The 23,145-nt window shown below is 34.7% G+C and overlaps 2 protein-coding genes across 6 annotated transcripts in view; one reads left to right on the plus strand and one right to left on the minus strand.

Moving 5' to 3' along the window:
• The window catches only part of LOC126978289 (uncharacterized), a 48,414-nt gene that overhangs the window by 16,436 nt on the left and 8,833 nt on the right, over positions 1-23,145 (plus strand). The window contains exons 4-9 of one of the 2 annotated variants that reach the window (XR_007732578.1): positions 2,600-2,768; positions 3,023-3,211; positions 5,954-6,192; positions 7,231-7,437; positions 8,381-8,573; positions 9,734-9,933. Coding sequence is in view for 1 of the 2 variants with exons in the window: in XM_050827039.1 (XP_050682996.1) it covers positions 2,600-2,768; positions 3,023-3,211; positions 5,954-6,192; positions 7,231-7,437; positions 8,381-8,573 (997 nt within the window). In the remaining variant the exon portion in view is untranslated. The remainder of the gene's footprint in view (positions 1-2,599; positions 2,769-3,022; positions 3,212-5,953; positions 6,193-7,230; positions 7,438-8,380; positions 8,574-9,733; positions 9,934-23,145) is intronic. The other variant, XM_050827039.1, reaches the window with a different exon arrangement.
• LOC126978298 (ATP synthase subunit gamma, mitochondrial-like) overlaps positions 17,667-23,145 on the minus strand; it is a 49,258-nt gene continuing 43,779 nt past the window's right edge. For 3 of the 4 annotated variants that reach the window (XM_050827052.1, XM_050827049.1, XM_050827050.1), the window contains exons 4-5: positions 21,127-21,291; positions 17,667-18,054 (exon numbers count right to left, since the gene is read on the minus strand). In XM_050827052.1, the coding sequence (XP_050683009.1) occupies positions 17,788-18,054; positions 21,127-21,291 (432 nt within the window). In that variant the 3' untranslated portion in view covers positions 17,667-17,787. The remainder of the gene's footprint in view (positions 18,055-21,126; positions 21,292-23,145) is intronic. The other variant, XM_050827051.1, reaches the window with a different exon arrangement.

Genomic DNA, 23,145 nt, shown 5'->3' on the forward strand with positions numbered 1-23,145 from the left:
TAAATTTTAAAAACGCTACAACAAATATTTATTTATTTTTGATCAAATGATTAAATACACTTTATGGTGTTACCTTAATAGAATGACGAACTTTCATACAAACTGCCTTCCTTATTTCAACCCCGGCAAGCCTTTTATTCGCGATAGAAGTTAGCCTATGTCCTTTCCCAAGCTCTTGTCTATCTATGTAATAATTTCATCAAAACGAGTTCAGTGGTTTATCGGTGAAAGCGTAACAAACAAACTTACAGTCACATTTATAATATTAGTAGGGATTATGATCTGCACTCTGCTTTTAAATTCAAATGAATGATATCACTTCGCATTTCAATGGATTTTGTTTATAATAATCCCAAAACAGATAGTTTTGAAACTATATTAATTCAGGTAACTTAGCACATATGTGTGTTGGCTATTTAAACATTAAAGTACCTGGATGAACGAGCATTGCTCGGATATTTAAGAAAGTACAAAACTTGAACAACAAAAAAGTAATAGGACATCTGAATCCAGACCGGGGTCTTCTGCTTTCCGGATCACCCCGTGTCCCATCTCAGCATTATAGTCTTGTATATAGTGGCGAAATTTACCTTTGTATTCCAATGTTATTGTAGCTGTTTCAGTTACATTTTTTAAAATTGAAACCTAGCTAAATCAATCTCGCCCCCGTAACTACCTGTATACTAAATTTCATTAAAATAGTTGGAGCCGTTTCCGAGACTCAGATTATACACTTATATACAAGAATTGCTCGTTTAAAGATAAGAAGAAGAGATTACGTGTCTTAGTATACAGCTAATCACATAAATTGATTCAGTTATAAAAAAACGTTTGACGTTTGCAAAGTATGGATACTGTAAGATCCGTTGATATTCTAAATAATAAGCAATCAGGTGTTATTAATGTGGAATTTGGCTCACCTTGAAACTAATTAGTAACAGGACATTAAATGTTTCAACAATATCTGGTCCGTTTCTGCTTCTTACACATACGTATAAGAAGCTCAGTAGCTCGGATTCCTATTTCACATCGTCCATAAATTTTAGATAGAATAATATAAAGCCAGCGCTAATTTAAAAATATTAGTAGACTATAGAAATAAATGTAATGAATAGGCAGTATAATAATAACTAATTAGGACGATACGCTGATTACCAAAAAAGGTATTTTTTCTGAGCTTAGCTCAGGTAAACGAAAGCCTGGAGGACAGTTTCTGCGTTACAGGAATGTCTTAAAACGCCACTTGACTGCAATTGGCATGTCTAGTGAGTCATGGGAGGAGCTTGCAACGCAGAGGTCGAAGTGGCGAACTGCTGTCAACACGGGTATAGAAAACTTTGAGCGTTTCTTGAAGACCTTGACGCCAAACGCCTGATCCGAAAAACTCGACCCAAGCCCTCCTACAACTATACTCGCAATTCAAGTGGGTCTCTTTACTGCGCTTCTTACAATAAGACCTTCAAAACAAATTTTGGTTTTGCGAGTAATGCTCGCGCTCATGCAAGAGCCCAGGCGAAGACGAGCTAAGGGTGTCGCCTTCGACGGATACGTCTGGGAGGACATCATCATCAGGACGATAACAAATATATGATTGGGCAGAGGGTTCCTTTTAGGGTTACGTGCTCTAATCCCTTTTCTTTCTGTAACACAGAAGCGTTTAGTTAAGAGGATTCATAGGCAAAAAAGAATGCAATTTCGGCGTTTCACATATATTGTCGAGGGTACTGAGCAATCGAGTTCAGTGCTCTCTATATGATATATAAAGAGAATATAAAGATTTGATTTTTTTTAATGCTGCTTTAGCGTCTAGAGTATTAAATCCCCTATACAATGACTCCTGCTTCAGTATTTAAAAAAGAAAGAAATATTTATTTTTATATTATTAATATCCATATAACTAAATTTTTGTTTGAAATTTTAAAAAATATTACAATTTGCGTTTTAATGTCCTATATGTATTACTATTGAGCTAACCCTGAGGTAGATACTTATAAGTAGGTGTCCCTAATCCGTGGTATTAAAATTGCTGTTGTTTCAAAAATAAATTAGAATCTATAATAGGTAATCCCAAAATGACTACCAAACAAAAACAAGTTTATATTTTATTTTCACCTCTGACTGTCCATTTGTATTGAAATGTTTTTTTTCGTTAGTTTCAAGGTTTTCTAACTCAAATGTTACAACTTAATTAATTTAAAACAAGGGAAAATTCCCTGAATTATGTCATATCATCATATCATAGTTGACAGTGCACGCAGATTTTGTATTTATTTTTATGACCTTCCAATGTAATATCTCAAAGAACTTTCTGTCTGGGCATTCTGTTATCAGTTGTATAAAAAATAAATATTTTCTTGATTCCACTCCATCATAAACGATAGATTTTTTATCTCAAGTAGCCCAACACTGGAGATACATTGAATATTGGGAACGGTCGTAAGTCAAGTTGGGCGGCGCTGGCATTCTTATTTTTCAATATATCTCTTAAAGTACTTCAATTATTTTGATTTTCTTGTCTGAAAACTTTATCCGATGTTTTTTTAAAGTACCTACTGGCTTTGGGCAACCTCTTTTTACCTATTACATTATTAAATTACAGGTTGGATTGGCGTGCCAGTAATAATTGTGATGGGAATCATTGCTGCCTTCAGTGGTAAGCTCCTTGGCGACTGCTGGTCAATAATCGAAGGTCGTGATGCTGAGATGAGAACCAGGAAACGTAACCCATACGCTATAATTGCTGATCAATCCTTGGGAAAGATGTGGAGGTAAGTTTAAAACAGTTTTTTCGAAATAAATCCAACATATATTTGCCAATATCTATTTCAATCATCAATTAAAATGACCTTTTGTATAAGTGGTCTTAACTTGTTAAATGTTTTAATTTGAAATTTTAATGTGTCTCATTTAGTTTTAAATATTTTTTTTTTAACTTTGGCTCAAAACTACGAATTCGTTTGTTGAAATTATTTTTATTTTAATCAAATATAACTGTGTCAGTCAAACACGATCTGTTTTTTAGTGTCGCCGTGTCACTTTCGATGGTTGTCACTCAGTTCGGCGTGTCCGTGGTGTATCTGCTGCTGGCAGCTCAGATAGTTGAGCAAATCTTCCTCTCCTTGATACCCACCGTTACCATTTGTATGTGGTATCTCATCGTAGTTGGAGTAATGACACCCTTAATGCTTTTCGGCACACCAAGGAATTTCCCGTAAGTACAAAATTTCTACTTTCATGAGTAGCGTTAGTTGGGTGAGTAGCCCTGTGCTTCACCGGGGCAAAAGAAGAATAGGGAAGTCCCAGGCAAAGTCTGTCGTAAGATGTGACTAAGGGCATCTACCAGTGGGAGGCTTCTTTGCACAGGATGCCGGATAGATTATCCTCACCGGTGCTCTTGTCTGCCGTGAAGCAGTAATGTGTAAGCATTATTGTGTTTCGGTGTGAAGGGCGTCGTAGCAAGTGAAATTACTGGGCAAATGAGACAAAACATATTATGTCTCAAGGTAACGAGAGCAATTGTAGTGCCGCTCAGAATTTTATTATTTTCAGAAATTTTTCACTTGAACGTCGCGTCTCTTTTTGTCATCAAAAAAGAGTATTTATTACCTACCATGTTTTTGAAATTCATGTAAAAATTTCTTTAGGCGCTCTGATAACTTTATTTGTGGGTACGAATGGCACTGAGGTGTTACGGTCGGGTATTTAATGCACGTTCAAGTAAAGTGGGCCCAAGACGAGGAAGAAACCGTGATGAGCAATATTTACCAGAGTAATTTAAATAAGTACGCACATAATATAACTATGTACAATACTGTAAATAACATTTATCTACACCCATGCTTTAAATCCTCTATTAAAGATTCTGAAACAGTTAGCTTATTACCAACATTAAAACACCTAATGTCGTAATAACCATTACATCATCCAAACGAGTGTTGTAATGTTGTACTGAATTTTATAACAACACTCCCTGTTTTTTTTTTCGATCCCTTCATGCACAAAGAGTTTCAACAAACAGCCACATTCTTATTGCTCGATGCGTGGTATCTGAATGAATTAAAAAAAAAAAACATTTTCGTTTACGCGCGTTCCACACTACCAGAACATGGCGCGCCGTAAAAATAAAAGTAGATTATTCGAAACCCCGCCATTTTTCTTGAAAAAATGAGCCATTAAGTTTTGACAGCACACCGCCGGATATTTTAAACGCTGCAAAATAACATAATAATCAAGTGAATTTTAATAATTGCACTATACAAAATGTAAATTACTACGAAAATTAAGAATTCTTTCATTAATACTTAGTTTATTTGTATATAATCAGTAAGGGATAATATTAGGTTACAATAAGGGCTGGCTGTTTTAATGTTAGCAGTAAGCTAACTGTTTCAGAATCTTTTAGAGGATTCATATTCGGGGTGTAGATAAAGTCTTGTATGCAACTGTTGATAATTAGGTATTAAAACACTCGTGTGATACTATTATCAACCCACATTCGTGTTTTAATACCCCTTATTACACAACAGTTGCATAAATAACTATAATATCGCCTTGATGAAGTTTACATAATAATACAATATTTTTTATTATCTTTACTCTTTTTACAGAGGTATAGTGTTATTTTTATGAAATAAGTCGATGACGATATGCCGTAACGTAAAATAAAACCGAACCAAGGCGTACCGTCAGACTTAAATAAGTTATATGGGTCCACATCGCTTCGGTCTGAAGTTGCCACGCGCACCATGATAACGTGTTTTTTTACACTGAGCAGAGCATTCGCAGCAACGTCAGAGTGAATTAGAATTAGTTTGGCGAGGGGATAATTATTACTAATAACTAGCGGCAGATATGTGCCCATCTCATCATACATAATTATGTTTGCTTCACGCATGTTAGCCCCTCCAAGACCTTAAGGACGGGAATCCTTAAGGGCTAGTTGCATTTACGTTTATTAAATTAACTCAATTACTTAATAATTACGTTTATTGAAATTCAAGGGGAAAGCCAAAATTAGTAACGATTTAAGCGTATAATCGTTAAGATAGAGATATACAAAAAAAACTTTAAGCAGATTGTTTTTTAACTTTTTCTTTTAACTTTTAATTGAATAATATTTATATCTTATTAGGTATGTAAAAAAATTGTAGTCAAAGCAGATGTTCGTAGTGATGGCCGTGTTTTATTCTACTAGTCATACTAAATGTATGGGAGTGTTTAATATCAGAATATTAGATACTGCTCATTTGACTTTTAAAAGTTATTGAAGTCTAATTACTTATTAGGTAACGTCCTTTTGATATCAGTTTGAAGTTTTTTGATATCTGTAATAGGTACAGAATAATCGCCTGGTCACACTTAACGATTACATCCTGTATACTCATATAAAATTTAGAAAACAAAATTTTATGAACGATGCGGGTCTCGAACCCATGACCTCTCGCGTTCCGTGCGAGTGCTCTAACCATCTGAGCTAACCGTTCGAGTGACGTATCGTCATAAAATCTTGTATGCTTTGTTCAACTCTCAGGTTGTAGCTTTATCTACAGGATCTGCTTTACAGTTTATACTCAACCCATTTGCATATTAGGAAACTGACTTAAGATGTCGCTCTTACAAATCTAAACAATTTATTATGTGTTTAAAGTGATTACCCTCACCTCTGGGATTAATACACAAACAAAATTTTATGAACGATGCGGTACTCGAAACCACGACCTCTCGCGTTCTGTGCGAGTGTTCTTCCAACTGAGCTAACCGTTCGAGTGACGAATTGTCATAAATATCTTGTATGCTTTGTTCAACTCTCAGGTTGTATCCTGTTTACTACAATCGGTTACGGTAACAACAGATTTTCGTTTTCCTTTTCTAACTTGGTGTATATCCGTTACAGACCTTTTTCTCTCTCGCACTAGTATATTGTAAGATCTATTATTATTATGTCTGTTTTCAGAGTTATCGGACTTGTGGCGTTCCTGACAGCTGTCATAGCATGTGTTCTCTACTTCATTCAAATGATGAACGACATCAGGCCATTTGTGTTCCGTTGGGGTATCCACGGCTTTGCCGACTTCTTCCTGGCATTTGGCACAATCATGTTCGCTTTTGGTGGAGCATCTACCTTTCCCACCATCCAAAACGACATGACTGATAAGGCAAAGTTTAATAACAGTCTGAAATACAGTTTCGCTGGTAAGTAATGCAATTTAAGTAGTAATAAATTAATCATTCTACTTGCGTTTAATTCGTACAGATACCATCTTTGTAAATGCAACGTTGGCTACAACAGATTAATTATTTATATTATTAAAACATCAAAAACTACTGTTTAAATAAAAACATGGTCAAATATTGCGTAGTAACAACGAACATTAATTAATTAAAAATTAATATTGTTATAGACAAACGCTGGTAAAGTTATTCATCCTATAATTATATTTGTTCTATTCATCTCTTTAATTCCGATTAAATTTTAAATTAGAAAAAATATAATCCTTAAGAAAATGTAACGTAACGTTATTTTATGAAAGATTTTCCTTCATCAAATCGTTGAGGGCTTAGTATCAAATACCTACCGCCCTTTTTAATCACTTTCTTATCCGACAAATACAGAACGTAATGAACAATACTAGGTACTTATGTAGTAGTGACCACTGTTTTAAGTAAAGGTACTGTTTTAGTGTAGGTTTTAAAAAAAACACTTTTAAAGGATTAAACCGCATGTGTGTTTTTACATTAGATTTTTGCGTAAAAGATACATTTTTATTTTAGTTAACCCATAACCAACCCAATTAAAGTAGTCAGGGTTAACCAAAATAAAAATGTCACTTTTACGCAAATATCTAATGTAAAAATACAGTTACAATTACACATGTTTTAATCCTTAAAAGTGTTTTATTTAAATGTTATAGCTGTATATATAGACGCATAAAAAGTTTTCAACTCAAAAATAATATTTAAATTGTAATTTTTTCCCATGTACACCTGCGGCATAGTGACCCAAAATAGGACTTGGCCTCGAACCTCTTGGCCTTTCTTATTTTATTATTCTTGATTCTATTAGTCAGATGAAATTTATGATTTTTATCTCGACAGACTCGCTGACTAACGATGGGTGTGATTCTACAGCATAATGGGGTTGTGCTGCGGGCTAACACCACTCTCATAACACGAGAAAGAAACGATCCAATTCCTGAAGTACAGCAACTCATATTAATTGTAATATTCCAGCTATCCTCGCCATGTATCTGCCAATCGCTATTGCCGGGTATGCAGTATACGGTGAAGCAGTGGCACCCAATGTGTCGGCGTCGCTCGCGGCGACACCACTCACATTGGTCGGAAACATCATGATGACAATGCATCTCCTCTCCGCCTTTGTTATCTTAGTCAACCCTGTTTGCCAAGAGATGGAGGAGCTCTACAATATTCCTAGAGGTAAGGATTCAACCGAACTAGATTCATGATTACTACGTTTTAATTATACCTGAAAGGTATAATATCTATACAAATAAATAAAATTGGAGTGTCTGTTTGTTATATTTAAATAACCGTTTTTTACTATATGTAGGTATATGTAGTAATTATACGGTACATTCACCAAATAACATTTTTTACAATTTTTGTCTGTCTGTCTGTTTGTTCCGGCTAATCTCTGAAAGGACGGATTTTGACTGGGCTTTTATTGGCAGGTAGATAATGTAATAAGGAGTAACTTTGGCTACGTTTATTTTAGATTTTTCCATTAACCTGGAACTGTTCAATTTGGCAAAAGTAATATAAGTCTTATACTACAAGTACAGGAAAAAGTCTATACATTTGTATTCAAATCATAAAAAAACAAGGTTTTTATTGATTTTGATCAGTTTACAGCATCAGTTTGGGTATCGTGGAAAAGGGCTCCATTGGCACAAGCTTAAACAGATTTTAATTAATTTGTAATTTACTGTTTTCGATTTATAAAGAATATTCAGGTTCCTAAGAATATGTACGGAACCCTCGGTCAACGAGTCCGGCTCGCTTTTATCCGGTTTTTAACTATAAATTTTAGGCTGCTTTGCACTGGATATCAGCTAGATTATGGGTACCACATCGGCGCCTATTTCTGCCGTGAAGCAGAATTGTGTAAGCATTACTGTGTTTCGGTCTGAAGGGTGCCGTAGCTAGTGAAATTACTGGGCAAAAGAGACTTGACAACTTATGTCTCAAGCTGACGAACGCAGTTGCAGTGCCGCTCAGAATTTTTGCACTGCATTGTAATGGGTAGGGCGTATGAATTACCATTAGATGAATGTCCTGCTCGTCTCGCCCCGTATTTTCATAAAAAAAAACATATAGCATGACAACGAATTGTGGTAATGATATGAGTTCACATTTATAGATTCAGTTGGGAACACTGCCCTGGTTCGTCTGTCTGTCATGGCGGGTATCCTGTTCATCGGTGAAAGTATTCCACGGTTCTACACTATTCTTGCACTTATTGGTGGTACTACAATTGCTTTGACCACCTTTGTGCTGCCGTCGTGGTGCTATCTCAACCTTGTAAGTCAGACCCGGGAAGGACAAGCGCCTATGTAAGTACAATATAATATTCAGCTTTTTATTAATGCCGTTAAACCGATGACGTTCTTACATATCATAAGGACATAATATCATTCGTAATCTGTTAGTTGCAATGGCTTTCTTAAAGGCAATTTAAGCACACTTTACTTGTTAGTCGTGAGTCATTAACCGAGTTGGGTTCTAATTTCAACATACGTAGCCTTAACTGAATAAATGTTTTAGATTGCTGCTTATTGACTAAGAATATTTTTAGCAACAGTAGTAAATGTATAATAATTCTTAAATTCAGTTCAATTCAAGTCAGTAGGTTAGGTTATTGGTGTGTGTGCATATTTGTGATGTTGTGTGTGTAGTGCATGTGTGAATTATTAATACAAAGTAGATATTGAACATTAATAATACTCGGAATACTTGATTTAATATTAGAAGTGTCCATTTGAAATTTAATCAACAAAAGTGACAATATATTTTTCTGTTAGTCTACTAGACACTACTCTGATCTTATTATGATTTATTTTCTTCTTATGGTGTGTAGAATATTCCATAATTCCATTGTTTATATTGTTACTATACGACGTGATTTGTCTATATGTATAGAACACTAGCTGACCCAGCAAACGTTGTTTTGCCATATAAAGTATAATTCACGCGATAGTTTTATAAGTAATAAAATATTGCCTATATTATAGCCTGTACAGCATTTTGTTCTATTGTCAATAGATTTTGCAGCGCACGCAAAAATAGGTTTTCGATTTTACACCTTGTGTTACAAAATAGCAATTTTATTACGGATCCCTATTTTTGAAATAAAAAAAATAGCCTATAGCCTTCCTCGATAAATGGACTACCCAACACTGAAAGAATCATTCAAATCGGACCAGTAGTACCAGAGATTAGCGCGTTCAAACAAACAAACAAACACTGCAGCTTTATAATATTAGTATAGATTATTGTTAGTTAAACTTAACCAGTTTGAATAAAGAAATCTTAACGCCTGTTTTGTAGAAAACAAACACAAATGATCATTTGGAAATTTGCTATAAAAATTTGTTACAATAACATCAGTCGATTATACCAATCAGTACAATTTTCTCTATCTCCTCCACGTCCTGAAATTAACTCAAACTCAAATTATATGGAAAATTAACCACAATATTTTTTGTTACAACAGCACTACACCAGGTTGGATCAAATTTGTCTGCTGGGAAATCATTGCAATTGGTGTCGTCGGCGGATCATTTGCAACTTACAGTGCACTCAGCGCCATTTTCAGCACCGCCCAAGCTGTACCCTGTTACCTACGATAAATATAACACTTCTAAGCAAAAATAAAGGGAGTTTATTTATGTATCTCTTGATTGATCCAAGGCAACATGACAAATGACAACAAGCAATACCTCTCGTCATTTACATTAATTCATTTTCAATAAAATTTACAAAAGCTTAGATTATTTTATACAGGGTGGACCAAAAGTCCGTTTATAATTGGAATGATGAATTGATTTATTTCTTAAAAATCACATCATCCATATGCAATCCTTCATTATTCTGGCATTGCTGCAATCTAGAGCGGAAATTTTCGATGACAGCTTTACATGTTTCTGTTGAGATGTTTTGGATTTCTGTGCGAATACGATCCTTTAATTCGTCAAGAGTTACTGGGTTGGTTGGCTGGAATGCAAGGGTTTTTGATCACCATGACATAGTGTCACTCCAATAACGACAATTTTGTCTATTAACATGCCCATTTAGGTGGAAGTGTGCCTTGTTGAGAAAAAAATGTTTGTAAAACTGGTGAATCGCTCTACCATTTCGTTCGCAAACTGCAACCTAGTGGCATGGTCCTGAGGCAATAATTCCTGCACGATTTGGATTTTATAGGAATGTAGACTTAAATCTTTCTTGAGAATGCGGTTTAATACATCATTATCTTGGCACGTTAAGGACAGCAGACCGCTTTCGAGTTGATAGTCCAGATTGCTCACGAACAGACGATTTTACTCGCTCCACGTTTTCGGGGTCCCTCGACGTTCTAGGCCGGCCAGATCGAGGTAAATCCATTGTTGAACCCGTCTTCTCAAACTTGAGCACCCATTTTTTAATTAACACACCTGATGGAGCTTGATTTTTGTGTCGTATCTTGTAATGATTGCAAAACTTTCGTTGAGCTAAGGTCGCAGAATCGTTGTTTCGATAGTACTCGTGTACACAAAATGCACGTTGACTATTTCTAAACGACGCCATGGTACTAAATTCCCATTGGCCGCTCTTGCAATGCGTAACCCCTCCACCCCCCTCCGCCACCGCTGCTAGACGCGGCAACCGATTCAAATATAAACGGACTTTTGGTTCACCTGTATATTAGACGGTTTCATTATCGTGTCTGAGCTTAAACATTCTTTATTTTTGCTTGATGGTAAACAGTTTAAAATTGAATATTACTTTCTATCGGATTTATGTTATAATGATTATCAAACCATATTTTTAAGTGGGTTTTTTTGTTCGATTTTATTACGAGCACGGATTTTAATGTTATGAATTTATAGTTTAAGTATTTTAATTTTAATTAATATTTAACTTTGGAAATGCTTGTTCATATCAAATTTCAAGTTAAGCTACTAGGTTGACCATTATTATTGATTGTTATTTTTTAAACGAGGCTTCATACAGACCAAGCCACTTTAAACGAAAACTACACCTTAAATGCTTCAGCAAGATGTTATGTTTACAAAGTATAAATTAGACGACAAATTTTTTAATTTTTATCGCCACCACCAATTTAAAAGTTGATTTATAATACCTGTTAAGAACAATCGGCAAGAGACTCAAACAATTTTTTTCTTTGTAAGTTATATAATGGAAATTTCGTTGGTAAGTTCTTTTTCTTATTAAATAAAAAGTAATCTTAACAGCGCTACAGTATCTTATTTTTTTTACAGTTATCTTATAAGGCTAACTTTACTTTAGTTTGCGTATTGCAACTTACGTTTTTGAATAAAGATTCAATTAAATAAGAATTTGTTTTACTCACATAAGTTTCTAATACCTATTTTCCAGAAGAGAATTAGAAAGCTATTGTCAAAAACTAATCGAAATTCACGGACCCAGACAGATTACTCACTTTTTTAATAAAGAGCAAAGTAGGAAAATTTTTGCTACTTTCTTGTTGGTTGGAAGACAAAGAAGCATTCGGGTCAACCATTTAAAGACATCCGCAATACCATGGGTCAAGGTGCGTTGTCGGCCTTTAAGTTGGAAGCATGCTAAGCTTCAAAGTCCCTAAGTCGTATTGGTTCGGGAAAAGCAGCCGGTAATTAATTTCACAGATAGGCTGTACGAGGCAAGAATTTTCTCTCAAAACGCTCAATTGCAGAAAAACAGACGTTTACATAATGCGGATGGAATTTCACATTTTGGCGTAATGGCTGCTGGTATCAACCTGAACAACACCTCGAAGCACTCTCCGTGATATATGCGGTAAAAGATGCAGAGATAACTAAAATGCAGAGAAAAAATACTCTAAGTCTGGCTAAATTTACACATCCCACATCAAGCTTTTAAAGACGAATTCAGCCTTCTGTTCCAATTCACCATGAAACTGAACGTGGCTCGCTCGAATTATCGACGCCTAGTATGCCGATAAAAGCTATGGCAGTTAGAGGAGTGATCTTAAATCGATGGCATACGACGATGGAAGACTCTTAACAGTGAACATACAGACTTGTTTTCTAAACAATTAGAGGTTAAGATAAACTAAATTTTGCGGCCCCAGTCCGAGTCTTTGCACGACAAACTCTTGATTTCAGACACTAGTTTATTCTGGTTCTCATTGATCTCAAAGGTAGTCGGCACAGCTTCTGTCGTTTACATTGCAATGAATTCCGCTGATTTGCATATCATAAATTAGCAGAATAAACAATGTAGGGAATAGCACGCGGCCTTGCGGCGACACCAGCATCTATGGGTTTTAAGTCGAAGTATGTACCATCCTTAACATTGATGCACCAAATGCATTGAACCAGCCAAAAAGCTGGTGGCCCAGTGCATTATCTTTCGCGAAGCGCATTGGCAGTTTCGATATTTTATTTTATTATGGCAGAAATTCTACAAAAAAATAAAAAAATATGAAATCAAGATTCCCGCTCGGACTATCTCCCGTCTCATTACAGAAGATCTGTAGCTAGTTGGTACCTAGGTTCGATATACAGGACATAGCCTAAATCAACCCATACAGTTAAGGAGAGTGGAGCGAGTGAAAGTTTCAAAATTTATGAACACTATAACTAACATAAAACAGGTCTGAAAACAACAAAGTGGTCATCATTTGTCAAATCTATTCAAATGTTTTTCCAGTCTATTCTTAAACTGATTAACAGATTTTGATATAACCACAACCTTCCAATTGGCAATATTTTCCATAAATGAACAACTCTGTTGCTCAGGAAGTGCTCATGGATTTGATGATGCTAATTGATATTCTAGCTTCATATCATGTCCCCTTAGTCTAGGATTGCTCCTTCTTGAAAACATGCTCTCAAAATTTGGGACATTATAATAATTATTTACCCCCTTATTCATAATGGTCCGCTAACTTTAAACAGCCGCTTTAGAGTGTTTTTTCTCATTCTGAGTTAGGTCAATAGAAGAAGACAGAGTGAGAATTAGCAATGCTTTAAGTTAGCAGACTATTATGAATAAGGGGGATAGTATTTTGTTTGTTTCAATTAGATCGCCTCTTCTCGCCTGCTTTTGAGGGTGTTGAGTCCAAGCTTTGTAAGTCTTTGTAATGTAATGTAAGATTTTTCAGTTCCCTAGGCAACTTAGTGGCTCGCCTCTGTACCCTTTCCAACAATTCTATGTCCTTAACGAAATATGGATTCAAGCCCTGAAACGAATACTCCAGTAATGGTCTGATATAAGTTTTATATATTTTAGAAAGGTTCTCTTGGTGATGTTGAAGAATGCTTTTCTGATTAGGTACAGGATGAGTTGGTTTTGTTCACAGTAGCCACAATGTGTGCTTCATATTTGAGATCATTTCTTATGATCACTTCTAGGTCTTTCTTATTTCCATAGCTTTTAAATTTTATTATATGTCACCCTGTTGATCTATAGGGTTCCCAAAGAACTTGATGTCATTGGCGAATAATGAGAATGGGATACTTATAACATTTTGCAAGTCAGTTAAGAATAATGTGAGTTATATTGGTCCCAGTACAGACCCTTGTAGTAACGAACAAAAATCATTAAATATTATAAATCAAATTGCCAAGTATGATGAGGTCCACAACATAAATAACAACTGACAAATGACTTGTTTACTTAATCAAAAGTACAGGGTGCGGCAGAAAGAACTCCCCTATTTTAGAAGGCAATAAAAACAAAACCTTATTAGATACAAAAAAATACATTTTATTAAAATAAAGTGTACAAAATAAAGTGTACAAAATGTAAAAAAAACGGGTTTTAAACAATACATTACTTAAATGCCGACCTTCGTTGTTGATGCATTCATTAAGTCTCTCTCGGAATGTGTCCATTACTCGGCGAGTCATTTCGGGCGGAATGGCAGCAACCTCGTTTGTTATTGCTTCCTTTAGAGCATCTATGGTTCTGGGGCGATTCTGAAACACTTTGGATTTGAGATATCCCCATAGGAAGAAATCGCAAGGTGTCAAATCTGGTGAGCGTGGAGGCCATCCGATATCACCTCGTAGCGATAAAATGTGTCCAGGAAACATGTCTCTGAGGGTGTCAAGAGATCGCCGAGATGTGTGCGAAGTTGCGCCATCTTGCTGAAACCAAACATTGCCAGCTCCATGTTCATTAAAAATATCGTCCAACTTTGGCCGAAGAAAGTTTTCCAACATTTCACAATAACGATCACTGTTAACCGTAACTGTTACATCGTCTTCTTCAAAAAAATATGGACCCAGCACACCACCCTTATGCACCCGACCAAGCCATGGCTAGCACTGACAATGGCACGTACACAGCAGTCGAATAACACTACCCCCACCACTCTGCACCATTCCCACTCGTAGCAGCGCGGCTTTAAAATCGGGGAGTTCTTTCTGCCGCAACCTGTATAAAAATACATAAAACTTCAAATTTTCACCCATCTACGATCAACAGTTACTTTTGTATCGCCATTTTAATATCGGCAATACAACGTTTGCTGTGTCAGCTAGAATTAATACATTAATCAAATATAAGTGGTAGGTAAGTACCACTGTCAGCTAGTATTTTGTAACAGGTATTTGTCGCTGTTACTTTTGAGTCACAGTCACCGTCATACCTAGTATTGCATATTGCCTAGTACGTCTCAACTCTTACCACTATTCAAAAATACAATATTAGTTACATGTTATATATATACATAGTTAAGGGTGGTCCACACGATTTTTTTTATTTTATTGTCATTTCTTTTAAATTTTGTTTGATTATAAGTCGGCATTAAAAATAATACATAAAACTTCAAATTTTCACCCATCTACGATGAACAGTTACTTTTGTATCGCGATTTTAATATCGGCAACACAACGTTTGCTGTGTCAGTTAGTATTAATATGATTATCAAATATAAGTGGTAGGTAAGTACCACTCTTCCAAAAATTAAACTTTTTTCAATTATTATTTTATAATACATTGAGATGATTGAGACCTTACCACTTTACGCAAGTAAATTTTAACAGCGCTTTTTTAACAACGGCTAGCGCCATCTATGTTAATAGTAGTAACAACGCTTTGCGCGGTAAGTTCAAAGTCAAAGACATTTATATAATATTTGGTTTTAGGTCTACCAGTGGTTATTACTACAATAAAACTTAGCAATAATAAGAGTGAGTATGGCGTGGCATCGCATAGCAGTCTTTGATATGGCAATAATAACATAGTAATCCGTTGCCAAATTTAGTAAGCATCGTTTTCGTATTAAAAAAGTATCAAACAATTAATATCTTCCAACCGTGTATTCGGTTTTGGCAACGGAAAGAAAAAGATTTATAAATATAAACATATATTTAAATTTCTCTTTGATAGGATTTAGGTTTATTTGTAAAATATCTTGAAAATCCCATATAATTAAGGGAGCCTAGCCTTAATCGGTTTTCTTATTTCCAAGTGGAGCTAATAAATAAATGTATTAAATAAAAAGTATATTTTTTAATCATAATTATATAGAAATAATACCACGACATACCCAATAACTGTCGCCATCAAAATACTCAATTATTGACGCCTGATAAGACGTGTTTAACTCGACGAAAAATGAAGTTGTTAGTTTTGTACCTGACATGAGTTTAGTTTAATTTATGAAAATTAACTAAAATAAACTAGAAAACCATTTGCGTAACCTTTCGGGAAGCCCATTTCTATATAATATATTATTTTATTATGGCCGTAATTCTATAAGGAAATAAAAAATACCTAGGTTCGATATATAGGACATACTCTAAAAAAAGGTATCCTATCTACCTATCTTTAACTTTTCAGCAGGACTTTGCACTTGCACAAAAACTACCTAAGCTTGGCTAGAAATCGATGTTACTATATAAGAACTAAAGACTGGCCCTCGTCTAGTCCAGATTTTAACCTCGTGGACTACATCCTAGCTCTACAAAGCGCGGGTCAGGTGTTCTTGTACTTGTAGGCTAGATGGCGTTAAATTTGTAAGAAATGTTCATTTAAATTGCCCGAACACGTCGGACGGCCGAGTAAATAATATTATGTCAAACGATTATAATATAGAAAAATTTCATGTCACCGAAACTTATACTTCCCTTTAAAGTGTATCCTTTTCTTTACCCCTGACAGTGTTTGAAGATAAATTAGTAAATCAGTTGAGTATTTTACTCCCTCGTTTACATCAAGAAACAAGTAAAAATCTTGTTTTATACTAAGCTTGTAGAATACTAATTTGTTTTTAACATGTATTGCAATTGTCTGAAACATTCTTGCGTTCACACTGTGTTGCCAACAAGTTTTTATACAAGTATAAAACACATTTGCGTTCATATATTCATCTGAGACATGTTTGATACAGTCTGATACAATGACAGCGTTCACACGAACATATAACATACATGTTTTTAACAAGTATTGTTAATTTTATTGAAGTTTATAATACTTATTAAAACAAGTTTTATACTCTATCCATGCTTGGTGGATATATTCTTAAACATTTACCGGACAGACCGCTTTTTTTTGTGGAAAAGAAGAAGATAAATGGAGTGGTCAAAGATATAAGCTTTATTAGCAATATTTATCTCGGCTAATATTAAGATATTCTTTCGATACTTTTATAAACGTCTCGCAAGCATTAGTAATGCATTAACTTCATTTTGCCTTTGATATCTGATGCAAATACAAAGAAGAATATGAGTCGCAAGTAGCTAGAAATCTCAAATAAACAGCCAACAAAAAAAAAGCGCGTACGCCTTCCTTCAAAGCCGGCAACGCTCCTGTGATTCCTCTGGTGGAAAGAGAATGTGTGCGGCGGTGATCGCGTATCACCAGGTGACCCGTGCGTGCGCTCGTTTGTCCTTCTTTTCCATTTCTCTTCTTCTTCTTCTGCTAAGAAAGGTATGGTGCAACTTTTTGAAGCAAATTCTCCAAATGTACTGGTCTCATTCTAACAAAATTTATGAATCCACTTCTGTGTTCTATTCTTAAATCATTCAATAAGGAACGATAGGCCCTTTCTTGCTGTCGTCTCCTCAAAAATGATGACGAACAGTACTTGCGTGGTTTTCTTGAATTTCCTTCATGATGTATGATGTACAAGTATACTGCACTCATAAAGCAAACATCCACAGTACCTCACTTTCTATTGTCTATACCAGAAGTCAATTGTATTGTCGAATTCATTAACTTGTGCACTGACATGTCTTAAATAAGTTTAGCTGCAAGCCTACAACAAGTAAAAAACATTAGATCATATACATGTAGACAACTAATAGGTCACAAACAATTTCATCAGACAAGTTTCATACAAATATTGTCTTCAACAATTTTTATGTTTGTGTATTTTGAAAACTTGTATCTGTAATTTGCATGAAACATGTCAAATACGTGTACAATACCTTGGTGTAAACGAAGGGTTAGCGTGATAGTGTAACAAACAAACGAACTCGAACTCATATTTTTAATATTAGTTAGGATGCCGAGATAGATTTAAGAGTGCCACACGTTTTTTTCTCTATAATTGACAATTTTCAACAGTGTTCATTCCAAGGCAGCCGCTCCTGATATGATCTCAATAAGTTCCCTCGTGATGACAGCTTGTCTTGTCCTATTGAACAGCAAGGTGAGTTTCTTAATCATCTCATCCGCATTCTTGGTTGCGTTGTCCATTGCTGACATTCTAGCTGATTGCTCGGACGCTGCACCTTCTTTCAATACATAGTAAAGCAAAGCGGCTAGAGTCCATTCGGAATAGCACTCCAGTTGGTCTTGATCCACATCATCAAAAGCATTCATGTTTGGCGCTGTCTGAAATTACATTTCGCTTAGCACTGACCTGTATAAATACCACTGGACTGGCTGTTTCATATGTTTGACAGCCAATTTTTGTGCCTATTTGAAGCGCTACTCGCGAGCGTCCAGAGAACTAATTTTGACGTATAATACAAATGGCTGCGAAGGAACGTACAATACTCTGAAGTATTTTTGCATTTTGAATTAATTTCGTTTCTTTTTCCGTGTTATTAATTATACTTCAAGAATCAACGTAATAAAGTACATATTTTTTTTTGAAAATAGTTTTAGTAACGCAGACTCTCGCTACATGGCCAACAGCGCCACAATGGCGAATATCAAACAGCCACAAAAGTACTTTGACAGCCGCCAGTCCAGTGGTATCTAGTAGAGGCAGTGGGAATAAGGAACCTCGCAAATACATATTACTGCTTGTAATAACTGTCGCATAGAAATCTATGGTCAAACGAAATATCGTAGGTTATATTACGCTAGTAACTTAGTTTTATTAGCTGTTGTGATTCCTAAACAGATTATAGATAGAATTTTAATTAAAAAAAATATTCTCCAATTCGTAATTTTCAACTAGTTCGTTATTGAGATATTAAATAATATTATATGTTGATTGTCTATACGATACTAGAACAATAGATAGTAGATACGATAGTTTCGATTTTCATACAACCTATATGCCAGCCGTGATATTTTTTTAAAAAAGCTTTCAAAAAGACAACAATTTAATTGCACGATTTTGATCATTGATGTTATATTTTTGTTAGGTTTAGTATACAAAGTATGTATACCGGGGACGAAAGTGCGATTCCACTGCAAAGGTGTAATGAGCCCTCGGCGTGGAATGTTGTATCGTGCGTACAAATTGCATCCTCGTAGAAATTGGTGAACAATGTACTATTTTGTTTGAATAATTATACAAAGAGCAAAGGCCCGCCAAGACCCACTAACACAAACTGTTAGAGAATTCTATTATTATGTTATTATTGTGAATTGTATTGTAATAATTATAAATTAAATTTTGACCTAATGTATATTTTGATTTCTTTTATATTGTGTGATATGGGGAGTTAAGGATAAAAATATTTTTGTATAGTATAACGTAACCAGGTAATAACGTATTTAATTGATCCTTTATTGCTAAAATTATGCTTATTTTTGATAATAGTACTTCCTGATCTTTGGTAATCCATTGTAAAGCAACTTCTGTTTAAATAAACCGACATGCTTTTTATAATAAGTCTAAAACACGGAATAGAAAATACAAATGGAAGCAGTTATTACGAATGTGTCACAATTGATATAACAGTTGCGTGCGAATATGAACTCTTTGTCAATAGCATGCATACTAAATTGGAGTTATTTGGTTACAGCTTTCTCTGGCATTGAAAAGACGAAGGTATTCATTAGGTTTTCGCATAGATTATCTCTACCAGAGATACAGCAAGTAAGAAAAGGAAAGCGACTCATTACACGCTTTATATTAGCTGCACTTGTATGTTTGTGTGTATGTATGTAACTGCCTCCTTTAGACGCGATTTCAACCCACTTCAAACGGCCAGATTTCATTCGAACTTTGTAGATTTATCGAGGACCGATGACAATACACTAATTTGATAAGATTACTCCATTATTCAATTTGCAAAATGAGAATTTTGCCAATTTAGATAATTTTTAAATAAATAATTCACTAATAAGCGCCATCTAGTAATTTATTGTAAACTACAAAGGAACCGCGCCATATTTCAAGACAGTTCCTCAAAATTATAGTATCAAATACGTTTAGAAGCGAATAGATGGCGGTGACTTTTTATTTAACGCCATCTAGCAGCATTTTAATTAATTCTTAAGGTAATTATGAAATGATATCATGGAACGTAGGCGTATACAAATGATTCGGTAATGATGAATTAATGATTTTATTTATGAAAAGATGCCACTGTTTAATTAATTTGTTTCCATTTTAAATTATTAATCCGTGATTTAACTGAGCTAATTATTATAAGAACTAGTTCGGTGATCTCCGGCTAGCTGAATTAAGTGATCTTTTCAATACAATTAAAATATTTTTATTCGCAAATATTAAAATTCCTTCATTCAATCTAAAAAATTTAACAAAAAAAATGAAAAATAAATTATTATTTATTAAGTTATTATTAAGTAATTTAGTTTAAAAAAAAACTAAAACAACGCTTTATATTAAATTCAACTAAAAAATTAATTTTAATAAATTTAAATTGAAAATAGTGTAAACAAAAAATATATTTCACTATAAAAAAAGCGTGGGGTTATTTTTAAAGTATTATTAAAATTATAATTCTTCTATTATTTATTTTTAACTATTGTTTAATTTTATAGAAAAGGAGGACAAATGAGTCACCTTGTGTTAAGTGATCAGCGCCGCCCACATACTCTTGCAATACTAGAGGAATCACAGGAGCGTTGCCGGCTTTTAAGGAAGGTTCCTTTTTTAAGGTACCCATGTTATATAGGGCCGGAAATACCACACAAGAAAGTTCATTCCACAGCTTTGGTCGTAATAGAACGTTCCTTGAAAACCGCACTGTGGAGTAAAGCCACACATCCAGATGGTGGGGATGATATCCCAATTTGTGGCGTGTCATATGTTGTGTAGCTCTATTGTTACTGAAACCGATTGTGATTGACAAGTCGTAAATAATCAGCCACGTTTGAGTAGAAGCTTAGTTCGTAAGTATTTTGAATATTAAATCACAAGTTAAAGGACACATTGACAAACCAAAATTGGTCAAGCATTATCGGGCTGTACGATCGTCTATATGCTAGTATATTCTAGCAGCCTTATTCATAATAAAACGCTTTTAGAAGGTATAAAGCTATATTAGTTAAAACGTATTTTAAGCCTATCGAACGTTCGATAAAATTCCTTATTCATATTCGTTAGATAAATCTCCCATAACTAACACGTCTCTATAGTACGCAATGTTGCCATTTCGTACAAAAAAACATGATTTTAACTAATTTAATGGGGAACTGGCAATGGAAACAGTCATCTTTTCAATCGTTCGAATCGTATAATTATAGAATATCCATTACCTCAATTTTATACTTGTTGAAAAATGGAATAACTGTCAATTCATATTTGACTGGTGTGAAATATTTATTGTAAAATATTTCCCCAACATCATACTGATATCCGGACTCAGCAATAGCGGCGGCCATTGCTGAAGCATCTGCAAATACCGGAGCGATTCTTCCGATCTGCAAACGAAATATAAAATATCAATTATTATTTCATCGAACTGCAAACTACGTAGCTTAATTTTTCGTAAGAATACATCTTAAGAGGGTCCTTCCCTATCGTCAACGAGAACATGACCGAAGAGCACGTTGTTTCATCCAACGCATACCGCCTGTTGACGACAAGAAGGAGAAAGCGACAATATTGAACGAAAAATAGTACTTATGCTGAAATTACATAAAACTTCGTCCAGGAAATATATAGTGTTTTTGAGTAAACCTTACAAATTTGTACAATAAATGTTTGTGCTATTGAATTTCCATTACATGCGCGAGATTTCTATGGCAATAATTGTTCTTCACATTGACAATTTATGAGTGCATTATGACCTGAGAAGAACGGGGGCATACAACTCTGCGGATCTTTTTTTTCTTTATAAAAATATGGTTACATCGTGCAATTACACTTATCTATATTATATATTATGGAAACCCATTGGAAATGGCAGAGAATATAATAAAAATTAAAGGAAAAATAAATTACGAGCGATCTGAGGTAGGAAGTGAATAAGGGGGTGTTCGTGTCTCGATTTCCCGCAAAACTACTAGTCCTACAGAAAAAAGTCAAATGGCAAAGTTAATAATATAATTTAATAATCAAATAAAAAATCTACAATTTTGTTTTCACACATTTTTCACGTAACGTCAAAATTTGTGAAAAATTCAAAAAAACAAGTAAGTATTTTGTTTTTATTTTATTTGAAAATGAAATTTGGTGAGAAGTTACCTTTTTATGTCCCAAGTACACTGTAAGCTGTAGGTAAATTATTATTTGTATTTAAATATTTAATTTATATATTATTTTGACTCAAATATCTAAAAAAAACCTTATTTTCAATTAAAAATTGACCCGTCAAAATATCAGCTTTCAAAAAAATTTTTCAAGCCCATCTACTTCTTGCCGGTTAACGACCGTTAACCCCAATACACTATCTACAGATAGAGATAAATTACTACCTTCTACTGTGAGTAATTAGCTGTCAATAGTCTGAAGCTGTCCCAATATAACCGATAAGTCGTTCTTATAGCATTATATTGAGACGCGTGAATTGCAAATTCCATACAAACTTCTATCGCTGGTAAGCTATACGTCTTTCCATTGACAGACAGCGTGTACGGATAAGGTGAGTCACCGTCGATAAGTTTATTGGGACAGAAAAGTCAAGGATAGTTACGATTTTTATCTCAAGTAGGGAGATAGACTGAATATTAGGAACGGCCGTAAATGTGTGACTGAGGTAACCCGGCCAAACTGGGCTAGTTTGTGCTGCCGTTGTGACTTAGGGCTATGAATCTGCCACTTCGAAAAACTCTTAGTCGCCTCTTACGACATCCATGGGGTTGGGACTTTCATATTATTATAACGCCCCGGAGATGCACAGGATATGCCAGCAGGGCAGATGATGCGACTGGCTAGAAATCCGTTGGTATAATGGACATGATGAAGAGCCGCAACGAAAGTTGAGTATTTCCTTGGTGTACTCCAATATCAGCACGAAATAAAATCACGGATTATAATACGAAGCTGCATCTATTTATCGAGTATCTAGTACTTTATAAACAGCTTGATCTTTTAGCGTTGCGTAGAGATATCACGTTATATTTGTATCTTTTACCACATATATCAAGAGGGGATTTCAACATGCGATTTTTTATGATATATATACAGTCGTGGTCAACTAATTAGGGACACTCTGTAGTTAAACCAATTTGTGAATTTATTTTTTATTTTCCAACGAGTCTAAACAAGATTTCATATCCCTTACATTTAAGTATAATTAGTCATTTATGTGCCCGATTATACAAACAATAACA

This window comes from Leptidea sinapis, chromosome Z, assembly GCF_905404315.1.
Source record: "Leptidea sinapis chromosome Z, ilLepSina1.1, whole genome shotgun sequence".
Lineage (NCBI taxonomy): Eukaryota > Metazoa > Arthropoda > Insecta > Lepidoptera > Pieridae > Leptidea > Leptidea sinapis.